The sequence below is a fragment of the Perna viridis genome, chromosome 4 (genome assembly GCF_037379345.1).
Source record: "Perna viridis isolate PV_CMFRI_1.1 ecotype Kerala chromosome 4, ASM3737934v1, whole genome shotgun sequence".
NCBI classification, from domain to species: Eukaryota; Metazoa; Mollusca; class Bivalvia; order Mytilida; family Mytilidae; genus Perna; species Perna viridis.
The window spans coordinates 12,462,106-12,488,085 of record NC_142448.1 but is presented as its reverse complement, the minus strand read 5'-3'; the positions used below and the strand labels follow the sequence as shown (position 1 = coordinate 12,488,085).

The window sequence follows — 25,980 nt, the reverse complement described above, 5'->3', positions numbered from 1 at the left end:
TTAGAAAAATCCTCAGTCAGTTGGATCACATTAACCCGGTCATGATACCTCTCATAATTTTATGCGATCACGGTTATAAAGTCAGGGGTAAATTGAATTCAAGATATTTTCTGTTCTCTTGCATTTTGTCAATCACTCTCAAAGATATATCCAATTTCAAATTCATTTAATAAGAACAATATAGATATTATTTCATTAAAGATAACATTAGGTGTTATAATACGATGATTGTGGAAGGTTTACGACCTTAAATGACTTTATCCATTAAAGAATCATTTGTTGATAATCTTGCGTCCAGAGATAAAGTAACCAATATAGAGAATAACATTTTGTTCCAGTATTCTATTCCTTTAATGTTTAACTATTATGTCATTTGAGAGATTTATGAATAGTTCTAGTAACCCATACGATACGTTAGTTCTACAGATACTAGCCCTAAGTAGAATCAAACTTCCATTTCTATTGACATAAATAAAGATCCTGACACATTCAAATGTACGTCAGCATTGATTCTGGCTTCAGAATAGTCTGTGCTTATATGTGTCAGTAGCTTTCTCAAATGGATCGAACAATGAAACAAGTTAGTTCTAATCCAGTCCTTACTACAGGGATTTTTACAACTTAAATATTTGAAGTGGAGATCAACTTCACTTGGATATAGTTATTGTTTAAGTTTATAGAAGTATTTTTTCAAGTTCAGTTTGTGTTGCTCTACATGTAAAGTATATATTTACTCTGAATAATTAGGTCATCTATCTTGTTTGAAGTATTTTTGTGTAACAGGACAAGCAAGAGGATGATTCTGAATATCAATTAAAACACGTGTTTCTAATCCATTGTACTTGATTGGTATTTGTTCCAGTTTTGTCCATTTTTGTGTTTTACATTTCTACTTTCGTAGGAGTGATGGTTTTCTTTTGTACAATAGTCAAGACTTCTTGAGAACAATTGATATTAGCTTGAATTCATAAAGTCCTTCACTGTTGCACGCTTTATGGTGACCTATTGTTTTTATTTAATCATATTATTCACATAATAGGATTGTTGCTGCATTGATACTTCTTCATATCTTTGTTTTACTATAAGTAGATGACAGAGGGAATTTAAGAATGACGTAACCATGTATAGCTTAATTGTACCGCCATTTATTTCCTTTCTTCCTTTGTACTCTTGAATGTACTATTGTATATGAAGTAACATATTCCATTATTCATTCATTCATTGTTGTATTCTAATGATATTTGAAAGTTGGACGAATAATTAACATCTTTTTCACAATTCAGTTGATCTGTAGCTTGTGATGACCGCAGTGTCATTGAGTCTGACTAATATTGTGTTTGAGAGTATAACTACCTTCTCTGACAAAGCGAAGCCTCATTGAACGTGGCGTTCATGGTAGATGGAAGCCAATTTTTCTAATGGCAAATGGAGTGACGGGAGCCTCGGTATATTAATCTTCCTTAGGACTTTATTTATGCTAGATTTGAAAATATCATTTTATTCTAAACACCCTTCATCACATCCTAAGCGTCTGCGACATTTTTGTTATAGAAGAAAAGTAAAATGAGAATATTATACACGAGTGCATAATGCAAAACAGTTTCTGCATTGTGCAAACAATTTGTTATATCTAAATACGATTTTTCAATGGCCATTATGATAAATAAGTAATGAATTGAGATGAGTTCTATGATGATGTTGTAGTTTGAACCTTGGCGTAAAGGTCCCATCATAATCAAAGCCATATAGCTACATTCCAACAGACAAAACAATCATAGCTAAAGGAAAATCAATTCATATGCCGTTTTAAAATCCTAAACCCAAATAAATATAAATTAAAGTCGATTTGAAATTTGTACTCTAGAGGAAAAGAATGTGTTAAATAAAACGAATTATTTATGATATCATTATTGAAATAAATCAAACCTAATGTACAGAGCATAGAATTAAAAATTACAGATATTTTAGGGGGAGAAAATGATAAAATTGATGTGATATCAGGCCCCATCGCCGCAATAGTAAAAACAAATATTTAAGTCTGAGAATATTCTTAACTTCCATGGTAACTCCAATCAACATCTTTCAAATCGCAACCAGTTAAGAATTTTCTCACTTAAGTAATTTTTCAAGTTTTGTGGTGCTTGGGCCTGGTATGACATTATTTTTCAAGTATTATATATACCTCTTTTTGGTTGGTATGGTAACATACGACGAACAAACAAATCGAAAACAGAATAAAGAAACAATGAAACAATCTTCTTCAGAACACTTGCTGCTGACCACATTCGTAGAACATCTATCAAGCATGAAAGGTCACATAATCATTTCTCACAAAGTCCATATATTTTGGTTATTACTTGCCTGCTTGATGGACATTAAGAAATAAGTAATATGTGAATTGTACGTAAACAAGCCGTAAAAAGTTATTACAAGTTTCACATTAGAGACATAAGCCGTGTGAGGAAACAAATAAATTTTGTCTTTTTTTATATTTACTTGGAAATTGTATATTAGCTTGGTTTGTTCTGTGGCTAATTGTGTATGAGATATAGGATAGTATGATGGAATCAGTGCGGAGTTGAACACTTCCATATCTTTAGCTATTTTTGGATGGGTTAGTAATAGTCACAAATTATACAAATGGATTTTTTATTTTCAAGAAATTTGCTATAAAGAGAATGCTACATAAAATGCCTGGATTTGGTAAAAGAATCAGATGTCCTTCAGATTTTACCAGGAAATAAGAAAATAAGACATATAAATTGAATTATATGTTCATCTTCATCACACATAAACGTACTAATTGACAGTTATATTCCTCGGATATTAATGAACTCTGGATTTCTATAATAATTATCGATCTTTTCAAAAAGAAATATTGGTTATTGTTTAAGCTAAAGTATTATGGTATTTTCGACAATCTAAAGTTCCCAAAAATAACGTGACTTCGTAGATGATAATGTGACAATGTAAAGAATTTCCCTATAGGAATGATCGACATACCAAATTGGCCGTCCTGTATACGGTATTATAGACTGATTGAATTATTCAGCGATCAAACTTGTACAATCGACAATTACTAAATCTACTATTAAAACAACTGATTCATACAAACTGTAAAATCGTAGTCAAACGGAAAATCGGTATATTTATTTGGTTTCCTGGAATAAAGTGGATTTATTTTAAATGGCTATAGTAATACAAGGGACAAAGTAAGGAACGAAGATTATGCGTCTCCAAAACTTTGCTAGTATTTTGGATTGGAATTGGGATGGTGAAAATTTGTAACTACAGTAGTTTAATATTTGCAGGAAATGTTACTGTTTTATTAATAGTTTCCATGACAACAGACTATTGGGAATACAGAGGATTTAACTCTACTCTTTTGAACTTAACTTTATTTCACACCAAAAGTGTCGAGATTATGTTACCTCCAGACACAAAATCGTACGTTCTTCTCTGGTACAAAAGAAAAAATGTGCATAAAAAGAACAACGAAAAAGGATTGCAGAAAGAGACTCTGTATGAGCCACCGATATATGTCAAAAACTTCTTCAGGGGTGACATTGATAGTGACAATAGAAACAGAAAATCGTCTGTGATAACATCTAATCTGGAGGGAGGTATGGTTGTACTGTTTCAAGAATATGGCAACTTATTCAGGGACTGTGATGCTTTAGAAGGTATGTTGCGTGGACATAAGAAAAAAGTTTATTTTATGATTCGCTATAAACATTTGTTTGAGACATAGTTTTTATAGTCACCTGTTTCGATATCATTAAGAAAAAATTAATATAAACAACAATGGTAAGTATGTATGTACTGGAGTCAAAGTCTCTAGACTATTACAAAGGTAGCTTTCATAACTTGAGAAAGTGATGACAATTAACAGTACATATAATGATTCGATATGTCTTTGATAAAGAAATTGTGACGTTGCTCAACTTCAGTGCCAATAACCAAACATATTTTTTTTTATTGCGAACTTAAACCTCGATGTGCTTTAAACATCAACAAGTTAAAAACAAAAAATAACAAAACAGGTTTTGCACCATTTTTTTTTCTTCAAAAACCCTATTAATAATCAATTTCTAGATTGGATTAACTATTACACTGTGGAAACGTATTAAGTACATTTACTTGTTCTCGTCATAATTCAGAATTTTCATCTCGACATATTCACATTTGTTCGAGGACTGGAGTTTAAAAAATGCGAAAATGCATAAAACGTGATTTATCGATTGATACCTTTCCTGACTTTATAACACGATGACTATTCTTTTCTTACCGTCAATTTTCCTTTTTATGTAACATAGATAATATTGGCTTTAATTCAAACATACCGGTCATATAAATGTTGCAAATTTATGTATGCTGTTAACGTGTTTCAAGGAGTAACCTATCCTCAGCAGCATTTGAACCAAATACTTGTAAAAGTAAACTGTATACCAGAAGCACTCCTAAGGCACGAAACTAACTTTTTGTTTCGTGTTTACGTTTTACAGAAGACGTTAAATGTAAGAAAAAGACTTTGGGTAAAATTGTTTTAACTGATGTTTTAACTTTACTCGCCTGTTCTTTAGAAAGCCCATTTTAGTATTTTTTTTCAAATTTGCCAAAGAAACGTAATTCACCTGTATATGTACAAAAGAGAGAGTTTTCCAGAATTTCGATTCAATTTCATAGATATTGAGACGCAGAAAGATTTTCTTTCCGATCTACCAAGTCACATAATTAACTAATTATGTAGTTTCTGTTTTTAACAGTTCTGAATATCTGTTAGTTACATAGTTTAGGTTTATTTGCCTTGTCAAATATTTATAATTTGATATATGGACTTTGAATTAATTAAAAAAAAAACTAAAATTGAGAATTTCCAAAAAATATTCAACTTTAAGCGATCTGAAAAATGTCAAAATTTCAGTAGATTTCCTCCTTTCAGATTTTTTTTCTGAATATTATTGCAACATTTCCCTTTCTGTGTGATTATAATTTTTCCTGATAGTAAACACAAAATTTTACTCCCATTTGAAAGTTGATGATGCCTTTTGTATTACTAGCGCTTTCTCGTATTGTCATAACAACTTTAAAAAAAAACTTTCGTACTCTCATATCTTTGTTTAAAATTTCGTTATATGAAAATGCCTGTAGTTAAGACTGAATAAGATTCAAGTTTATTTTTTAACTAATAAATGAATGCCACAGCATCTTCCTGTGTCATACATCAAAGAAACTTAACATCGTAATTCTACAATATGTTACAATAAAAGCTAAAACTGAATATTTCTAATCTTCAGTGTAAACAGTTTTCACACTATCTAAATACATGACATTTAAGCTTCGCCTGCAAGACGCACTTAACCAAAGCCTTTTAATTGCTTTGATTGATTCTCACCGTTTGAAACATATGTATTTTTCTAACCTAAAACAGGTTTAATCGATTTTAAGTTAGCTCCGAGGAACAAATAGCAAATTTAGTATTAACAAGGGAGCTATAACAAGTCCAACAACATTTGTAATATACTCTTTACAATAACCGATAATGTTATATGGGGCCATAGGTATGAGGACATCTACACATGTGCTTATAATAAAAAAGGCATGTATTTAACCTGTTACGTCCCCAGTTTCTGTTTGAATAACATATTATAAATCAGAAATGAAATGAATATATCCTTTCAGGTAATTGATTAAATCTTGCTTATTTCCATTGTTCATAGTATTATCTAAATCTGTCCCAAACATCAAACTACCTTGATTTATCGAGTTTATCCTATATTGGAAGTTATCGTACTGAAATCATATGTTAACTTTAGAGGCTTGTACTATTTCATTAAACGTAGCAGTGTTTATTTTTTGAATTTGCTTGTTTGAGTAAGACTTCCGCCTTCGTCGCCAACTACAGTTTGTAGGTTGCTAAATGGAAACAATAATAGGAAAATATAGTTTAAACCATTTGTTGAATTTCATTTAAGGGGTACTAGAATAACTTGCACAACTGTAACTGAGTTATGTTACTGTGTTTAAGAGTCCTTACTACACTTTCTTGAATTATATAAATATCAATATGAGGGGTAATTGGTTCCTATAAGATTGATAACACTTCATCGCATTAAAAGATTTCAGAAATAATCAAACCGTTTCTTGACTCCTCTGGTATTCTCTGGTAATATTAAACCATTAAACAATTTCCTCCAGGATCTTTATAAAATTATCTCCTGCCAAGTCCCCGTGCACATTATATGAATCAATCCTCATAATGATTACTAATCCATGAATTAGCCGACTAGAAAGCACGTAAATTGAATGTTTTACCCTGTATCTGTATGAAGATGTGATTTTTTTTCTAGATGATAACAGTATGAAAGCACAGAAACCTAATTTTACTAATGGGTTTGTTTTACGATTAGTATTCATTCATGAAATCATTTAGCGCTTCTCTAAATCGATGCCAAAGTTTATAAAATTATAAATGCATATTCAGGTCCTACAGTATGTTCCTAAATGTTGATAACGTGAAGTTGACATTGTTACATTGTGTCTAAAAGATCTATCATATTTTTATAACTGAATTAAAGTACATACTATGTAACAATTCAATGATAATGTTATCAACTAACATTTTGGATAATTTTTGGTTTTTAATTTATTACATATAACTTTCATTCTTAAACGTCAACTTTTTGTAATTTTTAGGTGAAAGTGAAATGCACTAGCAATTGATATTTCATTAACAATTTTCTCATATTCAATTCCATATTTGCTTTGTTTCTTCTCCTATATCGCTCCTTTGTATCCGTTTTTGTCGAGAGATACCAAGAGAACTCCGAAAACTAAAGATGGAACGGTCTTCCAACTCTAACTTCACAGGACATTAACATAAACTAAATACAAAAACAAGCAACTGCAGCAAACTAAAAGAAAACAATAACGAAATGGACATGTCTTGACACCTTTGATAAACGGAATTATGAACCTAGTGCATGGATGGGATATGGTGTCGTCTGTGAACCACTTGCTGAATTTTAAGTGACAAATGTGATGACATACGTAAGGAGAAATTTTTACACGATGAAAACATCTGTAGTAAAAATGTCTTCACGGCGTTTCACCAACTTGGATTCCTTTTCTTTTAACCAGATTCACCTTTGTTTTAATTGTTATTCCGTCCGATTTAATGCTTTAAACGACTTCAAGTGCACATTTTGTCAATATTAATGCTTATATTTTAACTGAACCCTAGTTAGGCTTTTGGAGCTTTTTCCCATCGATTGTTAAAGAAGGGTTCTTGCTGTTATTCCCTTTACCAATCCTATTACATTTTTGTTACCTGAGTTTCATTTTGAAAAAAAAAACGAAACAATACCAATACGTGTCTGGACCTGCGCCACCGTCATATATTTCTCAGTGTCGATATGTATATAGACAAATATACAAGTATAAGCAAATATAGTGTAGATTAAAAATTTTAGGTGTTATGTCCTAATGATAGCATATACTACCGAATAAAATGCCAAGTTCAACATTCTGAAAAGTACAAAAATAATCAAATTTCTAAATCATAAAAGGAGCATATCTTCAATATACATGAAAGAGTAATCAAGGGAATCAAGGTTATAGCGGTAATCAAAAAAATGTAATCCAGGGACAAAGACCAGACATGGAAAACAGACATACACAACAAAGAACATAAAGTAACTAAAATCATACATACAAAGTAACAAAAGCAAATGAAACACTGTGCAAAGTTTGAATAATATTGGTTCAATACTTTTTGAGTTACAGATTACCTAAAATTTGCACCGCTCACAACATAAAATGACAAATTGCTATGTTCAACATGCCAAAAATATAGGAAAAACTAATCAGATTTCTCCAAAATTGGAGGTGCATGTCTTCAATATGTATGTAATCATTGCGTAAAGTTTGAACAATACTGGTTAAATTCTTTTGGAGTTACAGATTACACAAAGTAGGTACCCCTCAGCATGACGCACAGACGGACGGAGTCGAGCAGCTACTAGACCTGCTGTTACCGTTGGTTACGCAGATAAAAATAAACCACTTATTAATCAAAACTACAGCTACCACTGCTCTATTAAAGAATTGTTCCATTAAAGTTGCATAATTTCGAAAAATCAGTTTAGACGTGAACTGACCTAGTGTACTTACATTAAATTATTCCAAAAGTTGATAAAATATCTAAATCACAAGAACAATATGCAGCATGAAATGTTACTAATCATAAGTAAACTTAAGAAATCTCAGACGTTTTGACATTTCTAATATGTGCATGGCGTAGTAAATTGAGAATTTTTACTGATTTTGTTCCTTAGAGGCTTTCTGTAGATCATTCATTAAAATCAAGATGACAGGACGACAGCCTGATTTACTTTCTTCATTGAGCAGTGGAGAATGACGTTCATAAATAGTTTCAATGTTAATATAAAGTCGACCTTATGCATCAGTATAATCCTATTTCGTGTTGTCAGCAATTTTTGGTAATGCACAGATCTGATGCATTTTTCAAAAGTAAAAAAAAAACTGGCTTAATCGAGTATTGGTTACTCAAAATTCTTGTTGTTTGCAAACGTTTTGACTCGTATATCATTGTCAGAAACACTAATAAACAAGGATTTGAAAAGTGAAAGGAGATAATACGTGTTAGTTTAAATCATTCAGAGAAACATAAATATTAAGGAAATACAATAAAGCCCTGTTGACACTGTCAAAGTGTTATTGCTTTTTTTGGTCAACGAAACTGTCACCAAAAACTTTGCTAAACAACTTCGATGGACTTGGATGGAATAGAATCGTATCCTATATTTCTTAAAACTTGGATGGACTTTGACTGAAATTGACCAATCATAGTCAATGATGCAAATGTTTGTTTACAAATCAAATACACATGGTAATATTGCAGGAAAAGAGATTAATGTCTCCAAATAAACGACAATAACATGATAAAAGATTTGATAGAGAAGTTCAGAGGAGAGAGCCAGTCTCAAAGCAAAAGTAAAAGAGTACAGTGACGAGAATAAAAGAACAAAATTAAGATAGTTCCACAATGGTTAAACTCAAAAAGAAAAGCGAAAGATATTAATCCTCTGAGAAGGGAGCCATTTTTGTGCTTGTAAACACTAATTACCACCTTTTCCTTGACTAATATATATATAAAAAAACTTTGATAGAGTCAAAAAATGACTTTGACCAAGAAAACTTGGTCCAAGTTTTCTTTGACCAAAATTTTGAAGGAAAACTGATTAAACAGGACTTAAATTTCAAAACGAAAATACACTTTTCGTTTCTATACGAAGTTCTCCCGCCACATTTATCTCGGCATATTAGTGAGATAAGTGTAAACCAATTTATTACATCGTCTTTGTTTCCTGTTTTCAAGTTTTGACCATTTCATTTTGACGTGTTTATATTGTCCAACTGTTCACGCTTCGGTATTATCTGTCGACACTTAAATTAAAGAGGTGCGATTTAGTAATTACATGGACATGGATATTTGCCTAAAACTGTTTCTTAGATAAATTAATAACTAAATAATATTCAAGAAAAAAACTGTTGTATTTTAACAAACAGAACAAAATGTTACGACAATAATTGACATTAGCACTTTTTTTTTGTACAACACTTCAAGTATTTAAACTATCATTCATGATTTTCTTGTGGTTTTGTAAAACTGCCAATGTATATTTTTTGCATTGAAAGACATCATTTTCAATGCTCTCTTTATCATTGACGAATCTAAACGTAAAATTTTCTATTCAGTCAAATATTAACTACAATCGAATGATTTTATTACAGTTGTCAAACAATATCGCTTAACTTTGATTTAAAGTGCATGAACTAAAATGATTGTCTGAGCATCCAAGGTTCTATTACGGAAGCAATTTCCATCAATGAATGGGGCTAGAAAAATCAGATAATGTTATATCAAGTGACAACTTGCATCTAATGCTATCAGATAAAACAGCACTTGTGTCTCCGCTAGTTGTTGAATTAGGACTCAAATATTCGTCTCAGATTCAATCACTTTCAATAAAATACAGAGAAGATGATCATGATTTTTCGATAACAAGTGCTGGTCAAACGAGTTTTTAAATTAGCTTTTGTATCTATGATTGTATAGAAGGTCTGTTTGATTGGTAAAATATAGATATAAGATTTCATCTGGACGATTTAATTGTTTTTTTTTCTATGAAACGAGATGAAATTATCATGGTTGAAGGAACAGAGAGAAGAGAGAAAATTGAAAATGACTGACTGAATACCGAGGCAATAAATTCATTTGACAGCCGAAGCTCTGCAGTGTATTGGCATGACAATTACAATTTTGTACAATATCTTAAAATCACTTATCTGTAGGAATGCTGTAAGACAACAGTATCGGGTTGTTGTTTTCATATGTTAGGTACTAATATTATATTACATATAATTTGCCCTTTTTAAATTATTTGTGTTGTCGTACCGTACTTATAGAAATTCTTACTGAAAATGTGACTTTTTCCCAAAAAATGCAAAACATAAAAAAAAATTATTATGGCTAAGTTTAACGAAAATAATCAGTAGAAATAAGATCAGCTTATTCTTGTGTAGAATTTCCCATCGGACAGCTGAAATAATTTAACTGATGCGAATGTCCTCTTTATTACATTATGGTTGTAACATTGGAACTATGGCATTTATCAAAGAAAGGTTTAATCAGACATTCAATCACTCCATTTTTGGTTAGAAGTCAAATGTCGCCAGAGTTCAAAGGAAACTTGAATATTTAAAAGCCAATCAATATGTTGATGTCATCACGCCAAATTTTTCGACCATCATTATGAATTTGTCGACCGTCATAATATGACCAAGCCCAACGGTCCGGAAAGTTTTTTTTATGTTACAATAATCGTCTATCGTTTTCTGTTTTATAATAGAATACGGAATGTATTTTGATGAATACTATTTTCTATGAGTACAATGTGTTTGATGTCAGTTTCCGAATGATATTTATTGACTTTGTCTCCATATCCTTTGCTTCGTCTTTGTTTTGGAAAATTCGAGTTTCGGAAAGATGTTCGAATAAGAGTATTTTTAACGACTTAAATGCATTTTCCGCAATATTAACCCTTGTCCCACCCTGTCAGTCGCTTGCTTCATTGTCTTTTATGTCTCTAGTTTATAAATAATGTAAGGCTTACTCCATTTTCTTGTATAAAAGATTTTAGGCATAAATAAAGGATAATATAGAACACTAAATTTTATTGGTATTTACGTTTCAATTGCAAATATGTAATGTCTAAACTTCTCTTTGTTCTCGAGCTTTGCTGTATTAATGGATTATCGGATTGATATCACCCGAGGACGAAATGATCCTTTCTCCTAATTGTTTTATTTCATATGTCAAATACCATGTACCTTCTAAGATTCTTACTAAATAAAATGGAAGAGATAAATTAGAAACAAATATTCAGTGAAGTATTTATTTACTTGCAACTTTTGAAGAGTCTTTACATAGTGAAAATAGAATGACCTCCTTACCAATAATAAGAAATATTAAGCTACTGCAACACAATGATTTTGATTAACTATTATTTCCATTTAATAACAAGCAGAAACTATACTTTATATGATTCGGATGATAGAACAACTGGGTCAGTGAGATTTCAGGAAATGTGTTTAACTGAAGAATTTCGCATCTCTTTTGTAAACAAAATGTCTTAATGACAACCTTTCAAAGTGTTGAATAAAATACAAAATAGAATAACGGATTTAGATAGATAATAACTCTGTATAGAATAATAGTTACTTTCGATTTTTGATTATTGAGGGCGTTTACCAAGGGAAATTTATTATCGGTAATCTAATTGTTTAGTTTAGTATGCATTTGTTTTTGTGACTATTTTTGTCGCGCAAGGTGACCGATCGTCACAAGCACTCCCAATGTTAATTGCAATAAGTCCCTACCGACAGACAAACTTTGTTTTGATCATGAAACTTACCATACATTTTACATTTGCCGTCAACTATACACTCCTTGGAAGAGACATTTAAGAATAAATGTTTGCTATGCATTTAAAAGAGTAATCAAGGGAACTAAGGTTGTAGCGGTAATCAATATGAAAATTAACATAGAATAATTTAAAAATGATATTTTTACATCAAATCTAAGACTTATGTTGATTTTTATACTTCTCAAAAAAGATGCCCAGAGTAATTGGTATGATCTCCCTTATATGACTGATATAAATCTTACTCCTGGGAGTTAGTATACTTTGTATCAATGGTTTTGTCTGGGTTTGTGAAACAACCACAACATTCTTCCATTCATTCCTATAAAATGATAGCTTAAAAGATTCAAAGAAATCGCTATTTTCCTGTAACCTTTTCTGTAACCCCAAAATTGGCTACATTGCAAGATATTATATATAAAGAAATGGAAACATGCTTTAAAACCTGTTTCAATCTCCTTTTCAAAATTTTAATGTTGTATTTAAAAAAATCAATAGTTTGTTTTTCATCGAATGTTGAGGCAAAAACCTTTGGTGGATCAATGATAAGGTTTTCTCGATCACATATCTGTATATTATAAGTGTTGATATATCAAAATTAGATGTGTTATCTTTGGTAATTCTCCCATCACTTCATCATTGAGCGAATTGATATATGATGGTATAATTCTCTATCCATTACCATTCCTTGTAAAACTAATGATTAGCGCCTAAAGGTAAGTAGGAAAAGTATCTATGGGTGTTTTCTCAGTCCTATTTACAGGTTGTCGATTATTCTCATCATATTTAACTTTGCAAAAGAAAATTCTAATGACTTGAAAAAAAAACAACAAAACAACAAAAAAGCAAGTTTTTTTTTCAATAAAAGGCTTTTACCTAAGTAAATAAAGAACACACATTATAGAAGTAAGAATAAAATAACGATTCTTTTATTAATTATTTTGATCCATAGTGAAAATGTTAAATGCTTCGTCATTTAAGTAAACACAAATGACATGAACAGTATCAAAAGACTACTAGTATTATATGGTACAAAAGTTGACCAAACATATTGTAATTACTACAACAGGAAACCATTGGGTAGTTCCTTCCTTTAAAGACACTATTATGGCCCTTCTTTACGAATGCAGGTATCCTACAGTATTCCAATGTCTGTCTTTTCCAAGTAATTAATGGTAAAACTGTGAAACAATACAAAGTTGTGAGCTAACATTTTGTAAAGTTGTTCATTACAATGCACAGAAGAACATATTGAATTCTAAGTTATAACTAATATAATTAACCAGACATTATCACTGAGACTTCAATATATTCTCCATAAGGAGTATACTATATACCTGAATGTTTTTCCAGTTTTGTTTTTGCGATCAATTTCCTTTTGCGCCGTTGTAAATTCGCGATATCCGTCTTTCATTCGTATTACAATGCTCTTCACAGAAATATTCCTTACAAATCTGACACCACAATTTGCAAATTACAATGATATGACTAAGAAAGTACTGCAATTGTTTTGTTTTTTAAACCTACTGCTAGAAATAATGATACATGTTTTTTTTTTACTTTTACCATTGGCTTAAACCATTTCAACAATTCATACCTTTGTACGGGTGTTTCTAGAAAAGCAGAGGACGCTTACCTTACCGGTGCACCTGGTCCATGCTCCCAGTTTTTAGTGGAGTCCGAGTTGCTCATTTACTTTTGTTACTTTGTATGTATGATTTTAGTAACTTTATGTTCTTTGTTGTGTATGTCTGTTTTCTATCTCGGTCTTTGTCCCTGGATTACATTCTTTTGATTACCGCTATAATCTTGGTTTCCTTTGTTACTTTTATATTGTAAATCCTTAATTCCATTTAAATTGAATATTTTATGGTTCTTTTTTACTTTATTTTGTTTCTAATATCACTTTAATTAAATTTCAACTAAATCTTTTTTCTTTATTTTATTTCTAAAAATTTACATACATTTTTTTCTTTGGTATTTCTTTTCTCCTCTTTCACTTTCCTGGCAAAATGTTTTCAGGCCTTATTCAAACAATCACTTTTGAATTATTTACGTCATTTCCGACAAACCAATTTATGCCATTCACATTTCACACCTGCTGTGTTTCTAAGCCCTCACTAATGGTATCAGTCTTGTTTTACATATTCCTGAGCGGGTTTACGTCAAAACATGGAGGCTAAAAGTATACCAGTAGGGCGCTTTCTTTTTGCCTTTTCCTGTTTTTGTTTTTGTTTTTGTTTGTTTGTTTGTTTGTTTTTTGTTTGTTTTTTTTTTTGGGGGGGGGGGGGGGCAAATGATTATCTTTTTTCATCAAAAGTGCAAGGTAAATATCAAGCTGTGACACAAATAGACCTATTTTTATGAAAATAATGCTGCAGAAAAATAGGTCTATTTTATGAACTCAAAATAAATGTGAAAATCTATTTTTAGTTCGACCTATCGTGCCTTTTTTCTAAAATGGACATAAAAATTATTTTTTGTCATTTCCATAAAAAACATGGTGAAAAGTTAGATTGAAACTCCTTGTCTATTTTTTTTAAAACAATCATGAAAATTTAAGGTTTACTACAGAAACCTATGGGGCAAAGAACACAAGACTGAGACGTAATAATAGAATTTCGAAATTAGTTTTGATTTTAATAACATGAATGGAGGCAAGGCTCCTTGTATTGTAGGTATCTGGTAAAGATTTACAAAATTTAAAGTTGTTTGTGAAGATACATTGAACTTTGCCGCATTATATTCTTGTTATTGGAAGTGTAAATCCGGTTCTCAATACGCAAAATAGGACTTAGGATGCCCAATTCATAAAGTGTTTTGTCTTGTAATCAGAACATTATCATAACAACATTGCTCTATTAGTCCTTTAAGGTACAAAACACAGATGTCACTGATGTTAGATGACATTGATCGAGAACGAGGCATGTGAATTATGTATAGTGTGTTATTCGTGACAAGTTCTCCTCGAGGATGATCACTTACAACTCAATGAGTTCAGAAAATTTAACACTTCACAATGTTTTTGACGTGGTTGTCGGCCTTTATTAGTGGACAAGTGGATAATACTTTATTGCAGAAGCACATTAATACTATAGCAGTTATACCACAAATCATTTATAAACAACCTGACATTTTAAGACAAATCAGAGTTCAATCACAGTATTATGCCAATTATCTGATGTAATAAAATCTCTAAGTTTCCAAGCATCTTTAAAAAAACATTAACAATATTATAAACAATGGACTTTCGTGTATATTTTAACAATGACATGAATTTATTCATATTTGGTCATGAACAATAGTACCTTGGTAAATATTTCAGTCTAAGTTGTCTGTAAGCTGGACAAAAATGACATTCATTCTCTAAACACAACATATTACAACAAGTCGTTCATCACGAGGCAAGTTAATCAAACGACCCTACTCAACGTTCAGTTTTAAAACACCGAATCGAAGGCATGATATGAATTTTTCATTAAAATTGTTCAACAAATATGATTCTAACTCAAAGTCTGTATATATACTCTTGTATAATACTAGCTTCTCACATTTGTCTACAGACGTATGCCAATTTTGATAAAGAAGACGTTTATTTACAACATCAAAGTTTATAACTGCAGCATCTTGTTCATACCAAAACTTATTGAAACCGAGGTCAAAAAGTAAATTACGAACATGTGTAGCCTAGTTTACTTTACCATTATAACAATCAGAAAGAAGAATCTTATAAATATCATACACAATGCCTGGTCTATCAGCAACAATATTTACCCAGTATTTCAAAATTTGTTGCTTTCTTACAATATACATAGGTAAATGACCTAGGTCACCAATCAAACAACATATTGGTGTTTGTTTCGGAACTTTAAGAACAAATCAGCAGAATGTATTAGGAATGAATTCTATATCGCATGCGCGGTGGAAGCCCCACACTTCCGCAGAATAATTCAAAATGGAGGATACAAACTGTCAAACATAGCACATTGTTCCTTTGGTGAAATGTAAGTAGATTTTAGAATATTCAATAGCGAAGCCAGTGCTCTACCACCTTGTTCAGAAAGGCGTTTTTGAGTTTGTAGAAATTTGCCGTTGTGATGCAGAAGAACTCCAAGATAGACGTATGATTTGACGACATTTAGCTCAGTATTGTCATAGTACCACGTGAAATTTATGTTCTGCCACCCTTTACGAAGAACAACTATCTAAGTTTTATTTTTTTTCACTTTTATTTTCCACTTAGAGCAGTATACGTAAAGTTTATCCGATAACAACTGTAAAGCTTCGGGTGTTTTTCCAAAAAGCCGTATCATCCGCAAATAGTAAGAGATATATAAGAAATCCATTCAAGTTTATATAATCGTTCATTTCGTCGTTTGTCATACGCAGTCTTCAGCAATGTTATTGGTAAAGAACGTCAAAAGTAGAGGAGATAGTGGTTATCCTTGCTTTACATCAATATTATTTGAAAAGGCTTCTGATAGACATCCGTCACATTTAACTCTCAAGATTACAGTTTCATACACAGATTGTACAACCGATGCAAATTTAATACTTATTCCGCTTTTGAACAGTTTATACCATCAAATCTTTCTGTCTACTCGATCGAACGCCTTGGTAAAGTCTACGAAAGCCGTGTACAGTTTTTCATTTCTATTAAGAGTTGATTATAATATACCATGTAGAATAAACACCGTGTCTACGGTTGACATGTTTGCTCGAAAACCAAATTGATTCATAAGGAGAATTTCACTATCTTCTGCCCAATCTAGAAGACGACGGTTTAAGATTGATGTATAAATCTTCGAGAATACACTTACTAAAGTAATTGATCTGTAGTAATTCGGATTTGTTAGATCGCCTTTTTTTCGGTACCGGTGCTACTATTCCTTCTGTCCAATTTTCTGGATTAATGCACAAATCGAATAGTTTATTAAATAAAACTGCTAATACTGAGCTAAAAATTAGTTAATGTCCGCAAGAAACATTTCACCACTTAATCCATCCGTGCCTGTGCTTTTTCTCTTTTCAGTTTTCGAATAGCATTTTTCACCTCTTTTCCAGTGAATTCCCGATCTAATTCCTTGATATGTAAGCCATTTAAATCAATGGAGTCTATCAAAGTTTTAACCTCATCTGACAAATCCGTAGGTTCTGTACCAAGAACGTTCTTATTTATTCGCTTGATCCATCTTTCGAATATAAGAAGTGTAATTGCTTTTAAATTGTACTTTCAATCTTGTTTTCTTTTGCTCTCACATGTCACTAGTTCTTCCTAAAACTTTTCTCCCTAAAATGTATAGGTTGTTAACTGGATTTATACAATATTATTGAATCACTTGATTTGTTTTTATATATTTCATTATTGGGTGGTATATCATTTTTATTCGAAGACCAACTTCCTGTTTCCACAACTTACCAACAATTATCAACAAACTACAAACTGTTGTACAAATATTCTGAAACTCTGACGGCCATATAAATAAGACGCTATATAAGAGATGCTTATTGATAAATTGCAAATAAAAATACAAAGAATGATGTAAAAGTAAACAGAAAACTTTGAGTATGGGAATGAAACTATCACAAGATTTATGTTCATTGCATAAATTCCTAGACAACCTACTGAAGACATTTGTGTTATGAAACCAGGCAAGAATACTTCTTTTGTTCCTGGAGGTGCAAAAAACAGTTTTGTGACAGCGATCGTATTTACTTTGTTGCTATAGTCTCAAGTTAAAATAAGGTTTTTCGTTAAAATTCCTTGTATTTAATGTAAATATCGACAAAAGATACCGAAGCGCCAGCATTGGGATGATTATGATAAGTCAAAATCCCAAAACATGCCTAAACGTGAACACATAAAGCACAGACAATCTACACACAATGTAGCGATCCGAAGGAAATGGATTATATAAATTAAAAAAAAAAACACTAGCCAATATGAACTCCCACAACATCATGAATTGACATCTAAATGTTTTTTGTCATTTTTAACAATAAAAGAAAATGTAGACTGACATTTATATTTAATGTTCAGGAGATCCAGAGACATGCAGTTCTGTCCAAAAAATGTCATTATCAGAAAAAAAAAACAGAGAAGCTCATGTATAATCATCTATTTTGGTAGAATACATGGATGTAATACCAAACGATCCTGCACCAGACTCGCCATGACGTGAGCAGAGTTTGATTTATTCATTTTAATACCATAGGGAGAAAGTGATGCAAGCTTCCTGCAATTATATTTTATAAATGTACCATCTTTAGTATATTACATTGATCACTTGTAAATCGGACATGTAAACATCCAAATAGGAGTAGTAAAAGTTTTAATAAGGATTCGCTGACTTCAGTATGACCTTGAAATGGAGAAACGACACTGTTGTTTTATTTTGGGGGGAATACTCTGACATTATTATCATTATTTAATATCGAAGGACAAAAAAACTGAAGCGTAAACAATGAAACAATTTAAATGCGTCAAAATTTTCATATGACACGAAAAGGTGTATACGTACTGATTCCCCAGTGTCATAATGTACTATCGATGGGATGTTTGATAAAATTTGCATTCGATATTCTGTAAGTATTTAAATATTGATAACTATGTTTTACTGGAGGTTCTACAGAAAAGAGACAAGCCCATCCCGTAACTTTCTGCTATATTTATGATGCATTTCTTTGAATACTCCTAATTTCAGAGATCTACCCAAATGATCTAGAAATTGAAGAGACAACGTATACAGTTTCTGCTTTATACCTATACCATCTCTTGTATATAAATGACACATGCAATCTTATATGAAATCTGATGAAAAACAAGGTGATTTTGAATTTCCAACTATAAGCTTACATACAAACAACTACCTTGAAATAATAGTAAATTTATCTGATGATCTGTTATTTTCGTACAAATGATTTGTGAGACGACTTTCTTAGTCAAACAAGGATACTGTCAGATAACCTCCTAAGCATGGATTTGTTCAGCATTTGTTGATTTCACCACAACAGAATTTGTTTAACGTTTTCACAGTTTAATTGACAGATATGAAGTTTTTATCTTGCAGTAGATATGGTCAGTTAGATTTCACGTTAAACCAGATTGACAATTGACGAAACTTGATCTGTCAGTCCCTTAGAATAAGACGAGTGTGGTTGACGAAGCAGGACATGCTTACCCTTCTATACTTGTGCACATGATGTCCCTTTCCAGTTTTATGTGTGAGCTATGTTGCTAGAGCTTTTGGGTTTTTTGTCTATGTCTAGTTTTTTTTTCAAACTTTCAGTTTTGATATGTAATTTAATCAACTCTCGGTAATCAACCATGTGATTATTTTTTATGATTACGTATAGACGAATTTGCGTTTTGATATCAAATACATTATCAATGTGTTTAGAACCCGATCTTCATTGAACTTCTACGTTTCCTCGTACGTTATGCCAGACCTTGCCGAATCTACGCAGACTTTTTGTATCGCGCTAGACTTCTAAGAAATGGGCTTCTAGAACAGGGTTATGTTGCTACAAGATTAAAGTCATCACTACTGAAGTTTTATGGTCGTCATCCTGAACTCGTGGATCGGTACGGTGTATCCATCTGTTGTGCCATGAAAACTGATTTGTTTAACGTGTCATAGTTTTCCTTTCCTCTTTCGTCTACCACGGACTTGACATTTTATGAACAACTCGGCGGGTGTTTCTAGAAAAGCATAGGACGCTTACCCTACCGGTGCACCAGGTCCATGCTCCCAGTTCATAGTGGAGTCCGAGTTGCTAATTTGCTTTTGTTACTTTGTATGTATGATTTTAGTTACTTTATGTTCTTTGTTGTGTATGTCTGTTTTCCATGTCTGGTCTTTGTCCGTGGATTATATTCTTTTGATACTGCTATAACCTTGGTTCCCTTGATATTTCTTCCTAATTTATGAAAGATTACTAACTTTCACAGTGTGTGGAAAATTGCTTTTTTGGGGGGTTCATTAGCTAATGAGGCTCTCGTGCCATATGTTTACTCTTAACACTAGGGAGATAACAAATTACAACTTCTTTTGGAATGTCTGCTGTAACATGTTGCTGTCACGCCGTTAATGATGATTTAAAGACGCATCCTAGTACGCTCTTCTTATGGCAATATACACGACGTACGAGTTTACTGTATCTTAAAGACTAATTGTATAGGAATGGTGAATTAGGGTTAGCTCAGATATATTCTTCCAGTCCACTAATTTAAAGCGCTCCTCGTGACTTGACAGGGTACGATTTAATTAAAATTATGAGGGAACTCATCGAAGCACTACGTGGTCACTCGCTAAATTAAAGCATTTGAGGATGACTTTTTTGGAGCATATACATTTTACTTCCTTGACGCGCCGTTAAAGTAAGAACACCAACTGCAGCTGCATGACTTGTTGTTAAAATCTAGATTAAAATTTCATGAATTAAATATTTTGAAACTCTAAATTAAATGCTGAAAAAATACTTTAAGTAATTAATTGATACAAGCAAATCGATGACGGAATAGAATCCATGATCAGGACAACATTAAACCGTCACTTAAAATTCAAGGAAAATAAATTAAAAAACGGAAATATGATAAACAACAAAAAAAAAAAAAAACAACTGAAAGTAAAACAATCTGAGAAAAAAATCAAAGAAAACAAAGATAACATGAGGAATTCAGATTGAACAATATTTTTTCATGCTAAAGCATAGACATTCATTGGTACAGTTACATGTATAGGAAACACACAGTAGAGCAAATTGTACAATATTCATTAAACAATTCTAATCTCTAAGAAAAATATGGTCATAATAAAAGAACGAGGAATGCTTTTAATTCATAGTTTGCTGTAAATGAAGAATTGCAATATGCCGGTTATGTCATGTGACCCCAAAATAGTATTTGTCCTATCTAATATCATTTTTTTTTATTTTATATTGTACTCTGTTGTTGAGTTATGCAACTTATCCCACGCGTGGCTTTTAAACGATTACTGAGTTTATTTCACAAGGCATACGCATTTATCTAACTCTTCTTCAATGCAAAGATTGTAAAAAGTTTCTATAGGATTAGAAACCATAAATTTCAAGTGTTTAATGTTTTATTTTGAAAATTCCTAATAGTTACTTTGCACAAAACGGTTAAGCAACTGTAAATTAATCGAAGTTGACATATTACGCCTGTGCTGTCTCTGTAGTAATCAAGAAGAGATAATTAGTGCGGTGGCTCTTATCAATAATTCAAACATGGCAGTAGTTTATATGTGTAATATAGTATGTTTTTTAATGATATAACGGTTAATATAACGGTTCTGTCTCACTGAGGGAGAAAACTAATATGCAATTATTATCAAAATATTTCAAAGGAAAAGTTTATGTATAAATATCAAAGTTAGAATTGATATGAAAAAATACAGTCATGCTACTGAAATATTCGCCATTAGTTTATATTTTTTTTTCGTTTTTTCCCTTTCTTTTTTTAGGGGGGGGGTAGTACCACAACGATAAATATCTATACAAAGGTGTGACAGACTGTCTAAGTACCATTTTCGACATGACACATTATCAAGGTTATGATATCTATACTATTTTTTGTAGTGCAGACCATGACAGTTATAATATTTTTTTTTCATTCAGAGGGAGTGCGCCTTCGTCTTTCAATTGCAACCATGAGAACCAGTCAGTGTGAATACTTCAGCGGAAAAGACGAGTCTTTTACCAAACATTCCAAAAACGTCGATCGTAAGTAATAAAACATACTAGAACCCATCCACGAGGTGCTTTATTCACTTTCAAAAACATACATAATTTCCTTAATGAGAATACCCGAATAAAAGATGGACGAAGCCAGGTAACAAAGACGTATAATTCGATATGAAATACCGTTTATCATCTTCATTTCGAGGCTCACTTTTTGATCTAACTTTAGTCACGAAAAAAGAACAGAATTTTTTATTTAACTCTCTGAAATTATTAACTGTTTTGTATTTAGGTTATACGTTAGTACATTCGTTACTTTTCAACACATCCGTTCTTTTTTTACCGTCATTTTCACTTAAAGAATTAAGTTTTTTTATTTGAAAGGGAGACTACCTTTATCTATCTCATTCTACACTTAGAGATCGATGGTAAAGAAAAACTATTGACCAAATTTTACGACAAACGTGATGACTTTTCCTTCAGAATTGTCAACTTTCCTTTCACCTGTGACAATATCCATGTCAGCACCTGCGTATGGAGTTTTCATATCACAACATTATGCCAGAGCTTGCCGTAACTACGCAGACTTTTGTATCGCGCTAGACGTCTTACAATTAGGCTACTGGAACAAGGTTATATTGCTACAAGATTGAAATCATCACTAAGAAGTTTTATGGTCGTCATCATCAATTCTTGGATCGTTACGTTGTATCCATCTGAAAATTGCTTTGTTCAATGTGTTATTGTTTTCTTTTCCTCTTTCGCCTACCACGGACTTTACTTTTTATGAAGAACTCGGCGATTGTGTCTAAAAAAGCAGATGACGCTCACCCTTACGGTGCACTTGATCCGTGCTCCCAGTTTTTAGTGGAGTCCGAGTCGCTCATTTACTTTTGTTACTTTGTATGTATTATTTTAGTTACTTTATGTTATTTATTTATTTTGTCTGTTTTCCATGTCTGGTCTTTGTCCTTGGATTACATTCATTTGATTTCCGTAAGAATCTTTGGTCCCTTGATTATTCTTTAGTCTGCCTTATACAATCGAACGGACTTCTTTATCTTTTTTATTTCGAAAGTGCAAGTAAATAAATATTCGCATCGTTACTTTTTTTTCAATTACTTCAAAGTTGATGGTTTAATTGTTCACTTATGTTTCAGATCTTGAGCGTGCAGCATGTGCCTTTGCCCTTTTATGTATGATATCAATGGTTCTCGGATTGATACTTGGAGCTTACGGTCTTTTAGGAAAGAACCTTAAAATGTTTGTGTGGGCTTCTATTTGTTCATTATCTGCAGGTAACATCTCAAAACTTTTTCTCAAAAGTACACAATAATTGTAAAGTATGAATAATATACTTAAAACAATATTTACTTATACCATATTTTAAAATATATTGTTTGCTAATGTACCTACATCTTTCACAAAAAATCAGGGATGAAGTCAAGATTGGCTGAAAAAATAAGTGTCTAATCGAAGACAAAAAATTACAATCGACCATGAATTCGGAGTAGGACGCACTAAACAACAAATTGTAATTGAATCCGATGCAGAAGATTTTATTCCAACTCTGGTCCAATTCATCCTGTTCCGTCCAACAACACGCTTCCCTGTTCGAAAATCCACTTAATCTCCCTCCAAAAAAAATCCAAGCATATTATACTTGAGAAAATATTGCTTCAAAGGAGCGATCTTTATTTAAAGAAATTCGTACTCTGGAGAACTTACACTGGAACTTGCAAAGTTTCACAAAATATTTTTTTCAGTTAAGAAATAGATTAACGCCTATAAGGGTAAAAATGTATAATGGTGTGGATATTTTCAAACCTTTTTATTGCTTTCTAGGTTTGCCAGACAACAACAGACAAAAATCTAATAATTGACACAATTTTCGTACTTTATGTTCTCATTACGAAACAACCAGACCTCATTTAGACCTTTCTGACAAATTTGCTGTGTCATTTTGACAATTAAATGTATCCGTGTATGGAATGAATGATGCAGTGTAGCCTTTGTCTAGGGAGATATATATATATATGGACTTCTTTCTGTATGCTGATTTTGAACAAGACGAAATCAAAATCCACTTTCTTGTTATAACATGAAACTGTACACTTAAGGTTTTTGGTAATGACTGTTGATCAATGATTAGCTCACTTGTACATAAAATGATATTAATGAGTCTCAAGAATGGCACAAACCTAGAGTTAGTAATTATAATGGGTAAAGGCATATATGTTGCTTTTATACTTATTTTCTTTCCTAATATCTTTTCAGGTATGCTTTTAACACTCTCAATTGCCTTATTTCATGGAAAATGTCACATACTACGCAAATCGGAACTTCTTGGAGGTTATCTCATTCCATACAAGAAAGTCATCAATGAGTCCAGGACGTACAGTTTTGGATGGTCATTTGTTCTTGCATGGATATGTGTATTTTTGTGTTTTACATCATCGTTTGTGTGGCTGTACAAAGCTCAGGATCCACAAAATTCACGGAAACCTGGAACTCAGTATTACGTGAAACATCGAACTCATCGAGGCATCGAATATATGTCATATCTACAAAACGATGATGACACATAACATGCATCTTTTTAACTATTTTTTTCTTTCGCACTCTTTATTGTTATACATCACATATCTTTTCAAATTACTATTGCAATAAAATTTATTTATTTAAAAATTCTTTTGGTCTTATCTGATTTAGATTATTCCACAGCGTTATGTCTGGAACATTTACGCTACCAATAAGAAAAATAGGAAAAAATGCGCAAATTTATTTGTTTGTTTGTTTGTTTTTTTTTTGTGTGTTTTTTTTTATTTTGGTTTTTTGGGTTTATTTTTATTTATTTTTAAGTTTTTATTTTATCATAATGTTAAGGTGAAAACCTGTTTTAACTACCAGTGTCAATTTGTATTTTACATTTTGGTCATAACTTGAATGCTGTGAAGAGTATGAAGAAAATTAGATGACGGAACAAGACAATGAATAGACATTAAACAAACAAACAACTACAAAACCTGCTGAATATTGACTGTACGTCATGATGACGTATGCTCAAAATACTTATTGGATTACGGTTGTTGTCTTGGTTATATTTAGTCATTTGAAAAGTTTTAGAAGGCCTTGAACTTTTGATATATAAAAGTGACAGGATCAAAGAAACATATCATTTGTTAGCTTCCAACAATGTCCGTTTTTGACATATTTAAAAGTGAAATAATCTAACACGATAAAACTGCCAAGATGTTTCCTACTAAATTTATATTTAATGTCTTACCCAGCTCTCTATTCGCAATTTAAAATACTTTTATCTAGTTTGTCTCACGTTTTACATTTTGTTTAGCCTAAATTATTTTGAATGATTGACAGTCAACGATTTAATGAAAAACGGATATTGGCAAATCTTCTTTCTAATGCAAAACATGTACATGTCTATTATTTGTATGCCTTTTGGGTGAACTGATATGCAAGTATAATCTTTAAAAAAGTGTTATAAACGAATTAAGAAGTTTCAAATGTATTGAAAACTATGTTTTTTTTATATTTGAGAAATGATGGTTTACTTTCACTTATACCAATCGGTGGCATTCTACGATGTGAATGAATTCAAATAATTTTAGGAATAGATAAAATGTATTGAAACAACACGCTTAGGTATTTCCCTGCTTAAATTTGTTGGAAATTTAATCATACTTCCTGTCGATCCATCAGGAATAACAATCGTATTCAATTATCATTGATACTGACAATTCTGTAACATTCATAAATCAACCTTTATTTAATAATTCTTGATTTTCTATATCATACACATGTAACAATAAGAGTTGTAGGGGCATTAGTCTATGGCTATTACATTAAAATATCAACTTCGTTGCAATTTCATAAAAATATGTTTACAACACAGTAAAATACATGAAAATAAGAAAAAATATTTTATGGCATTATATTATTGTAATGACGTCATAATGATGCCAAAACAAAAACTGCTGAGAATTGTAAATCTATTGATTTTTTTTCAGATATATTAACATCCACAAAACTTTGTCAACCCCAAGTAACAACTTAATATTTTCACATATATGTAATTATAGATGTATTTACTTATCATAAAGTTTTGTTTTTTAGAATGACCAGAGAGTAACCAAAAAGTACAAAATTGACAATACATGTTGTATATGAATTTTGTTAAATCTCAGCCAATTATTTTTGTGTTTTTAATGCAAGAATTATTAAAAGTCTATGTGTTTTCTCATTTTTGAGG

At 31.6% G+C, this 25,980-nt stretch overlaps 1 protein-coding gene across 1 annotated transcript; it reads left to right on the top strand.

Moving 5' to 3' along the window:
- Nucleotides 1-3,116: 3,116 nt before the first annotated feature.
- Nucleotides 3,117-24,439, top strand: LOC148618894 (uncharacterized). The gene is made up of 4 exons (XM_088576904.1): nucleotides 3,117-3,683; nucleotides 21,648-21,752; nucleotides 22,871-23,008; nucleotides 23,988-24,439. The coding sequence occupies exons 1-4, from the start codon at nucleotides 3,272-3,274 to the stop codon at nucleotides 24,296-24,298; spliced, it is 966 nt and encodes a 321-aa protein (XP_088433030.1). The 5' UTR covers nucleotides 3,117-3,271; the 3' UTR covers nucleotides 24,299-24,439.
- The last annotated feature ends 1,541 nt before the right edge of the window (nucleotides 24,440-25,980 follow it).

Excerpts from the sequence above, each read along its gene's own strand:
- LOC148618894 (XM_088576904.1), top strand. The coding sequence starts at position 3,272 with ATGGTGAAAATTTGTAACTACAGTAGTTTAATATTTGCAGGAAATGTT. Across the intron at positions 3,684-21,647 it reads GGACTGTGATGCTTTAGAAG|AGGGAGTGCGCCTTCGTCTT; the intron begins GTATGTTGCGTG and ends TTTTTCATTCAG. Across the intron at positions 23,009-23,987 it reads TATTTGTTCATTATCTGCAG|GTATGCTTTTAACACTCTCA; the intron begins GTAACATCTCAA and ends ATATCTTTTCAG.